General features: G+C 34.2%; 1 protein-coding gene across 1 annotated transcript in view; it reads right to left on the reverse strand.

Moving 5' to 3' along the window:
• The window catches only part of LOC115223376 (MAM and LDL-receptor class A domain-containing protein 2), a 166,536-nt gene that overhangs the window by 48,443 nt on the left and 104,718 nt on the right, over positions 1 to 13,375 (reverse strand). Inside the window, exons 26-29 of the mRNA XM_029793883.2 lie at positions 12,072 to 12,318; positions 7,389 to 7,550; positions 6,260 to 6,583; positions 3,411 to 3,569 (exon numbers count right to left, since the gene is read on the reverse strand). Of these exons, the coding sequence (XP_029649743.1) occupies positions 3,411 to 3,569; positions 6,260 to 6,583; positions 7,389 to 7,550; positions 12,072 to 12,318 (892 nt within the window). The remainder of the gene's footprint in view (positions 1 to 3,410; positions 3,570 to 6,259; positions 6,584 to 7,388; positions 7,551 to 12,071; positions 12,319 to 13,375) is intronic.

The following is a 13,375-nucleotide window of genomic DNA, read 5'->3' on the forward strand; positions in this document are numbered from 1 at the left end:
TTCTCAAGTCATTGCTTCTACATTTACTGCAGGTTCTTTGTGTGATTGTAATATCTCATTTGAAAATCTTTATTAACTGTGAAAGCTGTTAAGTAGCATATACAAAAGGGAAGCAACTCATAAAGTAAAAAATTGATATCGCATGAAACTGTGCATAACAAAAGCAAACATTACTGAAATAGACATGTAAACCATTTAGTCTAAGTATTTCCTTTGTTTGTTTGAATATACTATTGGAATGACCCTTTAGCATTTAAAATGACCATATCTGGTCCAAATATTCTAGTTGTTTTATACTCAAACTGACCACAACTGGCCTCTTGCACCTACCCTACAATGTCATTCTAAAAATAAGCAGTTTCATCATAAAAATCTCAAAACAAGATAATGCATGATTAATTCAAAACAATGTCAATAGATAATCATTGCATTTGGTGGAATAATCTGAATGCAAAAGGATTAAACCTAATAGCTTTACTGGAACTATTAATGTTATCACTTTTTGAGATTATTCAATCATAGACTTCACTCTTCCTTCAATATGTATGTGTGTCTGCATGTATGCATGCATGCAAGCATGTATGCATGTATGTATGTATGTATGTATGTATGTATGTATGTATGTATGTATGTATGTATGTATGTATGTATGTATGTATGTATGTATGTATGTATGTATGTATGTATGTATGTATGTATGTATGTATGTATGTATGTTTGTATGTATGTATGTATGTATGTATAGCTATGTAAATTTATATGTCTGTCTGTCTGTGTGTGTTCATCTGTTTACACACACACACACACACACACACACACACTCATCAATCTATATATCTCACCTAACATGGATACACTGTAGAAAGCCACAATTCAGTGCAATATTTGGTTTGAGTAAGCATCTCATAGATGTATTGTGCTAAAGAGCACAGAAGTGTGTCAGTAGCAGACAATATTTCCAGCAGTGGCTGAAGAATTGGTAAGTCTGGATTTCTGCATTGCTGCTCCTCATCAGTAGCAAGTATCCTCTATCAGCTGCATCCTTGTCTATACGAAATGCTTTCTCAAGATGAATATCATAGTGTTGTGGTTTTCTACATTAAATCCATATTAAATAAGATATATTGAATGTTATTGCAAACTAATACTGCTTCCATCACTAATAATGTATACATACATACATGCATACATACATACATACATGCATACATACATACATACATACATACATACATACATACATACATGCAAACAGACAGACACATACACACACATATACTTATATCCATACATACATATATATGTTTGTGTGAGTATGTGTGTGTGTGTGTGTTTGTGTATGTGTGTGTATGCACACATAAATTCAATCAGCATATAAAGAATACAAATGCCAAGTGTATTCAATTCAATTCTTGATATTCAGACTGTGTTGGTCTCTATGCATGAACTAGCTAAGTATATTTTAGATAGATAGATAGATAAAAAGATACATGCACATCACATTCACACACACAAATACATATAATATATGTATGTATATACGCATACATTATACACGCACACATATGTGTGTGTGTGCATATATATATATATATAATATGCATATATATATATATTTTATTTATATTATTTGACTGAATGCCATGCATCTATTTCCAAGTAAGTTTATGTATGCATGTATACATACATGTATGTATATATATATATATATATATATATATATATAATATATATATATATATATATATATATACATACGTACATATATTATATATATACATATATATATAGATACATATATATATACATATTATATATACACACATATACCTATATATAATATATATATATATAAATTAGAAAAAAAACACCTTTATCAATTCAAAATGAACAATTAAATTACACCATCTAGAAAATTACATATAATAGAAATATCAAAATTAAAATAACAATAATATATCAATGATTAAGTAAACGGCAAAAAAATAAAAACGTATATATTTGGTAGAATAACGACACGTGTTTCGTGGCTATATTTAAGAAACGATTATAGTAAAAAAATTTATAGTAGTAGTAAAATCACTTCGATATAAATATAGCCACTCATCAGGTTAAAAATAAACTAGAATAATAAAATAATTAATTAATAAATATACTTTGATAAATATATTATATATAGATACTAAATATACATTGAGTGAAAACAAAAACAATACTTAAATTATTCAATACTTAAAATTAATTAATATAACACAAATGGTAGTACAAGTCATTAATATTGTAATCAAAATAAGAAATGGTTCAATATACAACTCATTAAATAAGCTAACTATATCATTAATATATATGAAGTATCTATAGATTTACTATATCACTCTATAATATAGTTGACTAAATATCAATTAATATAATACCTAATTATCTTAAATTTAATACTACTTAATAATACGACCTAATAATAATATACCACCTAATAATAAAATAATATATTGTCTAACAAAATGAATTCTCAAATTAGTCAACTATATTTAGTCAACTATATTATAGAGTGATATATTAAATCTATAGATACTACACATATATTAATTATATAGTTAGTTTATTTAATGAGTTTGTCTATATTTGAACCATTTCTTATTGGGATTACAATATTAATGACTTGTACTAACATTGTGTATATTAATTAATTTTAAAGTATTGAATAATTTATGTATTGTTTTTAGTTTTCACTTAATGTATATTTAGTATCTAATATATGTATATATATATATTTTAAATATATTTATTAATTAATTATTTTATTATTCTAGTTATTTTTACTGATGATGGCTATATTTATATCAAAATGATTTTACTACTACTAAATCATTTCTTAATATAGCCATGAAACACATGTCATTATTCTACCAATATATACGTTTATTTTTTTTGTAATTACTTAATCATCATTATATTATTGTTATTTTAATTTTAATATTTCTATTATATGTATTTTCTAGATGGTGTAATTTAATTGTTCATTTTGAATTGATAAAAGGTGTTTTTTTCTATTTTTTTAAATATATATTATTATTATATGTCTGAAATTTGACTTAGTATTTCTAAATTGAAGTTTTTCCCTGTAAGTTAGGATTAATATTCCCTCAAATAACTATTATATAATATATATATATATATATATATATATATATATATATATATATATATAATATATAATATATATATATATATAAATATATATATTTATATATATATATATATGAGATGCTAATTAGTCATGTGGATTTTCTTTAAGGATATTGTAATTGTAATTATCAGAGGGTTATAATTATTATGGAAAGCTGTTGTGCTTGTGCAATTTTAATGAAAACTAAAACAGATAGCTTTAGCTTGATAAGCATCACACAAACCATTTACAAATTTAGTCTCGGTGATGGACATTTCTTTCAGAGAAAGGTTGCTACGGAACCACTGGTCCTCTACCATAGCTTTGTTGTCTGCTTGACTGGCAGGTAAGTTGGTGTAACCACACATCATTTCATTTTCAAAGCTGCAATCAATTTTCCGGGCTAAAAAAAGAATTAGAGAGAAAGTTGAAAGAAAAAAAAAGATAGTGAAATCTGAAATCAGAGTCCTCTCAAACTGAAGTTTCCTGTTAAGTGAACCCGAGTAGTGGCAGCTATGTATAGGATCTGTGGAACTGCAGCAGCCCCTATTTCCAATCGATATTATTGATAACATTCAATATGATGGGTCCTTTTTTTCTTTAATTCTTTCTTTATACTTGTACATTATATAATCCTTAAGCTCAATATTAGTAGCGATTCCCTAGTTTATGAAAAAAATACAAATTCCTTGTATGGAACTGCATGCTTCACAGTTCCAGTGATGCAGTGTTTGGCTGTTGTGCATGTGCTCACATGTACAAGATAGGAAACTTCATTCTAGGAATAGATAGCACTGTCGTTCATGCAGTGCCAGCGAAAGGTAATGTTTCTTTTTGACTCTGCGTGTATTGTGCTTAAAAACGTGTTTATATTCTTGAATGTGATAAAGTGTAGAATTAGATTATTATCCTGCTTGCAACCCCCCCCCCCCAATTCTGTGATTTAGAGAGGATTTTTGAAAAACACGGGGGAATACGGCAGTGTTCCGTGAATAAATTAAACACACTACCTAGCAGTGGCTAAAACGTGAATATTCTTTTTATATGTTTGTTTCCTTTTACACAATATTAAAACAATGGGTAAAAATTTTTTGAAGCAGCACCACCACTAATTTTATCTACGAGCTTCCACTGGAACCCAGTCCTAAGCATGCTGACAGATCTCTGTGAAACCTGTCCACAATTTATATTGACTGCAAACTAATAAGGTGACCTCAATATAGTGTCTCGACATGGTAGTTATAGCAGTGAATTCTTCCTCATACTACATCCAGTCATCTTTAAAAAAAGGGAAGATATATTTGATAATGCAATCTTAAACCTTTAGCATTTAAACTAGCCATATCTAGCCAAAATATTCTACTGGTCAGATCCAACCTTTCAAACTTACCCTACAATGTCATTTTAAAAATAAAAGAATCACATCATCAAAATCTTCAAACAATGAGATAATACATAATTAATTCAAAACAATGTGAATAAATATGCATTACATTTGACAGAGTAAACTGAATGTTAAAGGATTAAATAACTCTAAACAGACAGGATTGTCATGGCTTTATCAGGGTTGACCAGGGGTGAAACAACAATAACAATCTTCACTCTCTCTCTGCATGCTGGTGTATCTTGTAGTTTTTTACCAACTTTAACAACATTAACATCCCAGAAAATTGCCACAGTATCTGGACTAAGGATGTTTTAGCAAAGCTGCTCAGATAAAGTCTCTGTTAATCTTCTATCATCTAGATTGGAAGTTTCTCATCCAGTTGCTCTATCATTACTTTATCTTAGGTATACTCAGCCAATAGTTTGTCTTTTCCTTTTTAATCCTTTTCTTTAGTATACTACTACAAATCTTCTGAAATGAGATATGGTCAAGTGAATTGACCTTTGGACATTAGGGTTATTTTATCAAACCTGAAAGAATGACAGGTATTTGAACTGTTTATTTCAACTCTCTGTATTTGAACTGTAACTGACTAGTTCAGCCTCGCCACTGCTCTTTTATGTAATGAATTATTGATTAAGACAGTCACCTCTAACCAAGCTCAAGCCAAACCAAACCATTCCTCATTAACACTCTGCCATCAATTTTGTTTCAACACCAAAAATTATCCAGATGTTTTACTAGCAATGCCAACTGGGTCAAAGGGGAGTAAAATTTCTTGAAATTTTAATGGAGGGGACTGCTAAGTATTTTGCCTGGTGTGCTTATTCTGCCAGCACACTGGCTTAATGATAATAAGGGTTAGTACCATTCTATACTCTGCTTGGTTCCAAAAGAAGATTCTTGAGATTTGAGAGACTTGTCACTAAATCTCAAGATGAACAACCTGCTAACTAAATTAGCATGCACTAGTGAAATATTAATAATATATGTGGAGTTATGAAGTTGTGGATGATGCCAGGTAATTTGACTGACTCCATACAAGTATAAGTTTACTACAATGGGACTGACAGTCTCCAATGATATCTAAATAATGGTTAGAAGCTATCTAACCAATAACCATTGCAGTTACGAACAATACTGGATTGACAGTGTTAAAAGATTGAAGGAAGTGTCTTGCAGTATTTAGTTGTGATACTCCTGCTGAGGTAATTTTGCCTTCTGGGTTCATTATCATCATCATCATTTAGCATCCGCTTTCCATGCTGGCATGGGTTAGATGGTTTGACTGTAACTGGTAAGCCAGAGAGCTAATACAGCTTGGTTTCAATGGTTGGATACCCTTCCAAATGCCAACCACTGAAAGAGTGTAATGGGTGTTTTTTATGTGTCATTGGCACAAGTGCTTGTAGGTGTCATTGGCGTTTATGACAGATATAAGACTTATAACATTTATCACACAAACACACACACTCACATGCACATAAACACACATGCATATGTACATACATACACACATGCACATGCACACGCATGCACATTCAATAAAATAAATATCACTAAGATATTAAGGTTGACTTAATGAACTGCTATTCTCCTCCACAAAAAAAAAAAAATCTGGATGGCCTTGTGCAAAAGATAGAAATAAACAATCATTAGGATTAAGAAGCAGACCAAGAAATAAGCCAAAATGAAGCAGTACTTACGTGGACAAGAGTAATGTGAGAGACTGACATCATCAATAGCTATGTCTCCCAGAGGACCCATTCCACGGGTTGCAGTGAGACTCACATTGACTTGAGTATCAAGTGGAAGATCGACACAACCCATGTACCAAAACGGTGTCTTTGCACCTGTTTCCTTCCACATGATCTTTTCATTGACAGTCACTTGGAGGCTACCAGTGTCAGACCCATACATATAATAGTAAAATCTAAAGCTGCTTGTTTTTGATTCTTTGATGTTTGGAAATATGACATTTGTCTTGTCACCTGGACGACCTTTTGATGAATCAGTTTGCAAGAAGTGACCTGGAAATAAGAAAAGGAGAGAAAATTAAACATGGGATATAACATTTATCACACACACACACACACACACCAGGGGTATATTTTGGGTGTGCTGGGTGTGCACTGCCCATCCATCAAAAATGGCAAATTTGTCATGAATATTAACCTTACTCATTAATTTAATCACAGATCTTAATGGAACACTTTTGTTATACCCTTATTTGGTGGGATTCAGTGTGACAGCACACCCAGGACAACAACCACCATACGCCACTGATACACACATGCAAATGCACCCTCCACCACACACACACATGCATAGATACACACAGACATGCATATTCATGCTCACACTTTAGGCAAATATGCACACACACACATAAATACAGATATATACATACCTACAGTTTATATACAATTAGATACACACACTCCAAGTGCTACTCACACACACACACACACACACACACACATGCATGCACATGCACACACACACATACACATCCATATACACACACATGCACATACAAAGACATGCATATTCATGCTCACACTTTACACAAATATGCACACACACACACACACACACACAAACACACAAATACAGATAAACATACCCACATTCCATTCTCAATTAAATACATACACTCCGAACCCTACTCACGCACACACACACACACATGCACACACATAAATGCAGATATACACACCCAAACCCTACAAACATACCCTATGCCCCCCACCCCACATGCACATATGGCACACACACACACACACACACATGTATACATAAATGTTTAGAGAAAATCTTGCAGTAGACACTAACCTCCAGTTGTGTTACTTGTGTGATCCCTCTGGGGACCAGTCAGTCCCTTTGCTTTGAAACCAGTGGTTCTGTGCCACATAAATTGAGTACTTGTAGAGCAGTCTATGTCATAGTTGCACATGTTTGGTTCCTTAAAACTGCAGTTGGTCATCATCAAACCCACTGAAAGAAGACAAGGGAAACAAATAACAACATAAATCTTTTATCTTTTTGTCTTTTTTAACTTGTTTCAGTCATCAGGCTGTGGCCATACTGGGGTACCAGCCTGATGGATTTTAGTTGAACAAATCAACCCCTGTGCTTATTTTTCATTTTTAAGCCAAGTACTTATTCTATCAGACTATTTTGCTGAAACACTAAGTTATGGGGACATAAACAAACCAACACCAGTTGTCAGGTGGTGGTGGTGGGGGGGTACAAACACAGGCACAAAGACAGACACACACTACACATACACACACACACATTATATTATATGATGAGCTTCTTTCAGTTTCTATCTACCAAATCTGCTCACAAGGGTTTGGTCAGTCTGAGGTTATAGAAGATATTTACCCAAAGTGCCATTTAGTAGGACAGAACCTGGAACTGTGTGGTTGGGAAGCAGACTTCTTACCACACATCCATGGCTGTGCCTATAATATTTGAAATAATTTTTCTCAGAAGGGGGTTAAGTGTACATTTTCATATGTCAATAAAAGACATATAAGCTGCGAGGTCAGAGCACTAGTCTGCAAACCATGTGGGCATGAGTTCAAAACTTATTTTCGTCTGTCTGCCTGTCTGTCTATCCATCTGTCTAGTCAGGAGACTTGACCAGAGCAATGCAACTCTGCCACACTAAATGTTCCTATCTTCCATTGCAGTCCTCATATCCTCGCCTTGGCATCTTGTGTCTCACACGGGTCTGCCAATATCTGTATGTCTATGCACAGGTTTCCAGAGAAGGGAATCACTGGATATTTCATCCTTGTTTCTCCAGCAGTGTCCTCCATAACATGTTCTTCCTTGATTACCAAGCAAATGATAGGAAGACTGCTTTACAGTTGCTGCTTTGTAGGGTGTTGCTGTCAAGAAAGATTGAGAACTGCACTAAGCAATGGAAATCCAGCTTCTACAGTAGTTGCCTGTGTAGCAATAGCCATTTTAGCCATTTTGAAATGTGGTGCGAATTGGCAATATGACGTAATGTCTTTGCCGAAGAATTAGCATTTTCGTTTTTTTCCCATTGGTTAAAATAACTGTTTGTAAAAAGATTCTAGAAGTTTCGAAAAGAATGTTTGTCCTGAATTTCGATTCTTTAGTGTTCATTCGGTAGTCATTCAACTCCACGACACTCACTCTTTTGGAGACATCGGTAAATTTTTATGCCATGTCTACGTTAATCACAAATCTATTTTGATTTGTTGGTTAGCGTATTAGATAGAAAAAGAAATTAGCTAAGGAATTTAAAGTCGTTTTTCTTCACAACTAAGTTATCTTTCTTCTTGTAAATAAATATAAAATGTTATATTTATATAAATAAAATAATTAAAAAGAAAATCTTTCTCTTCACGTTTGTTTTTCAACTGAGCAGAGATAAATATGCATTTCTGTAATCTTTGTTTTACGTTTCTTATAGCGGTTTAAAGGACACGATTAAAATATTCAACATACATGGTCGTTGAGTTAGCGTTCCATACGTATATGTCTATATGACGTTACAACTGCAGTTAGGGTTAAAGATTCAATGATAACACTTTAGTATAAGTGACGATAAATCATTATATTTTCCCTTACTCAGAGGAAAGCCTAAATAAATAATATAACTTAAGAGAAAGCTTAAGGTAGAATAAACCGACAGCCACCGTAGGAAACCTGCAACAGCCCTACTTATTACAATGGGTAGTCCACTTTACTCTGTTAGGAGCATAGGACTATTTCCCAATTTCTTTAGTGTATATATCCCTCCTTAGATGGGACATTGGTCCATTGCAGGATTAACTCATTTTTACCAGCTGAGTGGTAATGAAGAGTTTTACTCAAGAACACAATACATTGCCTGAACCAGGAATTGAAACTGCAATCATATGATTATGAGTTCAACACCCTCACTCCACTACTTTTTACAATAACTGGAGCTATTTTACTGTGGACAAGGCACATAACACTGGATGGAAAAAGTAAAACAAAAATAAACAGGAGTGGCTGTGTGGTAAGTAGCTTGTTTACCAACCACATGGTTCCGGGTTCAGTCCCACTGCGTGGCACCTTGGGCAAGTGTCTTCTGCTATAGCCTCGGGCCGACCAAAACCATGCGAGTGGATTTGGTAGACGGAAACTGAAAGAAGCCCGTCGTATATATGTATATATATATGTGCGTGTGTGTGTGTTTGTGTGTCTGTGTTTGTCCCCCTAGCATTGCTTGACAACCGATGCTGGTGTGTTTATGTCCCCGTTACTTAGCGGTTCAGCAAAAAGAGACCGATAGAATAAGTACTGGGCTTAGAAAAGAATAAGTCCTGGGTTCGATTAAAGGCGGTGCTCCAGTATGGCCGCAGTCAAATGACTGAAACAAGTAAAAAAAAAAAAAAAAAAAAAAAAGAACCACAAAAAATTATAAAAATTTAAGGTCACCAGAGTTGGTATACTGCAACAAAGGAAAATAAAACAAAATTCTTCTTTGAAAAAGGGCCAAAGTGCATGGAAACACCCAAATTTACCATTTCCCATAGCATATGATTAATTATGCTTGCTCAAGATAGCATGACTGATATGAAGTAAGTTTATTTTCACTATTTCACAGATGAGGGTGAAAACAATTATTCCACCAAATAAATTAATCACCTGAAGTATTGAAGCTGGTTGAACCTTAGATGATAGAATCTTGACAACTCTTTGGGTTTTTGCCTCAGTTCATGTTGTTGTTGCTTAGCTCTAAGAAACACGCTGGACGAAATGCTTAGCGGTATTTCGTCTGCTGCTATGTTCTGAGTTCAAATTCCGCCGAGGTTGACTTTGCCTTTCATCCTTTTGGGGCCGATTAAATAAGTACCAGTTATGCACTGGGGTCGGTATAATCGACTTAATCCGTTTGTTGTCCTATCTATGTTTAGCCCCTTGTGGGTAGTAGGAAATGGGTAAATCTATGATCAAAGACATTCTAACCATGACCGTCTAGTCATTTCAGGCATATTTTATCTCAATCTACTGTCTTTTCCATCATATATGTCTAATTTTTCAAACTAAAATTTACGTGGCTGTGTGGTAAGTAGCTTGTTTACCAACCACATGGTTCCGGGTTCAGTCCCACTGCGTGGCACCTTGGGCAAGTGTCTTCTACTATAGCCTCGGGCCGACCAAAGCCTTGTGAGTGGATTTGGTAGACGGAAACTGAAAGAAGCCCGTCGTATATATGTATATATATATATGCGTGTGTGTGTTTGTGTATCTGTGTTTGTGCCCCCAACATCGCTTGACAACCAATGCTGGTGTGTTTATGTCCCTGTTACTTAGCGGTTCAGCAAAAGAGACCGATAGAATAAGTACTGGGCTTACAAAGAATAAACTCCCAGGGTCGAGTTGCTCGATTAAAGGCGGTGCACTAGCATGGCCGCAGTCAAAATGACTGAAACAAGTAAAAGAAAAAAGAGAAAAATAAAAGAAAAAGAAAAGTAAAAGGAAAGGGCAGTCAAATTCTCCAATAAGACGACCTTGGAGGACCAAAGATTTCATGTGAAATACAGCGGATTTGGAAAGATAGTGATGATTTTTAATGTTTACATTACATACTATGTTGATTTGCATGTGTTGAAAAAAATGGTACATTACACAATATCTCAAAAGTCCAATTGTTTTACATTTTAAAGATAGCAGAGTGAGATGTGGTACTTTTGACTGCTATTTCCTTTGCTGAAGGACCAGGTAAAGGTTCTCTCATTGGTTAACACAATATACGGACAGATAATGGATTGTCTGCTTATATTTTAACATATGTTGCTCTAGCTGAAATGAACAGCCATTAGCCAAAATAAACTAGCCCCCTTGTAGGGTATTCTTTTATTCTTTATTTTTATTTGTTTCCATCATTTGACTGTGGCCATGCTGGAGAACTGCCTCTAGTCAAATAAATCGAACCCAGATCTTATTCTTTGTAAGCCTAGTATTTATTCTATCGAGGCACGCCACCATTGGTTGTTAAGCAATGGTGGGGGGACAAACACAGACATACAAACACACACACGATGGGCTTCTTTCAGTTTCCATCTACCAAAATCCATCGCAAGGCTTTGGTCAGCCCAAAGCTATATAGTAGAAGACACTTGCCCAAGGTGCCATGCAGTGGGACTGATCACGGAACCATGTAGTTGGTAAGCTACTTACCACACAGCCACTCCTGTACCTACCTTTTCCAGAGGAACATTCCCATAAAAATTTCTGCCATATGAAAACACCACAATCATGATGCAATTGTTTAAGATGCTAGAAATAACAGTCAAATATCTCTCAAATGAAGAAAAGATACATTTGATAATGTATCCCTAGAAAAATTATAAATACAAAAAAAGTCAGGATGGTCATGGCTGGAATGTTTTTGATCATAGGTCTGCTGAACTTAGCCTGCTCTGTGGCTAATCAGAACAACAACATCAACAAATACAACACTAAGAAATGAAGTATTATGAAATATATTCTGATTCTTACCTTTGCATTTTTCATCACTGATACCCACATATTTCAGTGCCATAGAGTCCGCCACCACATCTCTCTTCAGAGAAACAATTTGGATTTTAAGTGGTTTGCTGGGTAATGGAACACACACTTTCATCCAATCCATTTGGTCATTCTGGTTGCTGGTCTCCTTTACTGCACTTAATTGCATATTTTGAAGATCCTCTGAAGGTGGGGGATTTAACATATCTGGAGTGACTTGGCTACTACCAGTCCAAAGCTATAAAAAAAAAAATTAATGTATGAATGTATATATGTATGTGTGTGTGTTTGTGCATATAAATATACATGCATGCATGCATACATACATACATATGCACGCACACACACATGCACGCACACACGCATGCACGCACACACACACTCATACATACATACATACATACACACACACACATACATACATACATACATACATACATACATACATGCATGCATGCATGCATACATACATACATACATACATACATACATGCATACATACATGCATACATACATACATACATGCATACATATATATAAGAAGGAGAGGCATAGTAAAGTGTAACACAATAAAAAATTTGGATCACTTTAGTTTCCAGTATAGTATGATGTGTGGCACCTAACTTGGAATAGGCAGCAGTGTGGAATATGAGCCAAATAGTAGAAAAAAATAAACAGAAAATAGGTATGATATTCAAAGCTTTACAGGTAATACACATTACTGGAATAATTACACCACAATAGTAGAAACATTATGCAAATATGCATGATACCTCATCAGTGCCCTGCCATAAATACAACAATCTATGTTGGAGCTCCTGACGTATACACTTTTCCATGTTATGCAAATGATCAAACTTTGCAAGTTACATAAAAAATGGACAAAGCATCTATACTGAATAGAACAATGTGATTGATTTTAACCAACACAGTGAGTGTAAATTTTTGGTTGTGGAAGGATTCTGATCAACCCCCATGTGATTAAAAGTGGACTGACACATTTCTATTAAATAGACAACTGTTGAGTTGTCAGCAATTTGATTGTGAGCCATTGATTGGTAAGCAGTTCACTGTGAACCGTTGGCAGAGAGTGCTTAATCTTGTGTAATATTAGGTTGTCCCAAAAGTTCGTAAACACTTGCGAAAATTGAATTTTAACTCGCCAAGTACTAACAAAAACAACAAAAATTATTCCTCAAAATAAAGACCATTATTTTCCAAGACTTCCTACAAACTTTTGGGACAACCTTATAGTAATTGTATTGTGTTGTATGAATACTTTCTTTCTCCCTGCC

Source organism: Octopus sinensis, linkage group LG23 (genome assembly GCF_006345805.1).
Source record: "Octopus sinensis linkage group LG23, ASM634580v1, whole genome shotgun sequence".
NCBI classification, from domain to species: Eukaryota; Metazoa; Mollusca; class Cephalopoda; order Octopoda; family Octopodidae; genus Octopus; species Octopus sinensis.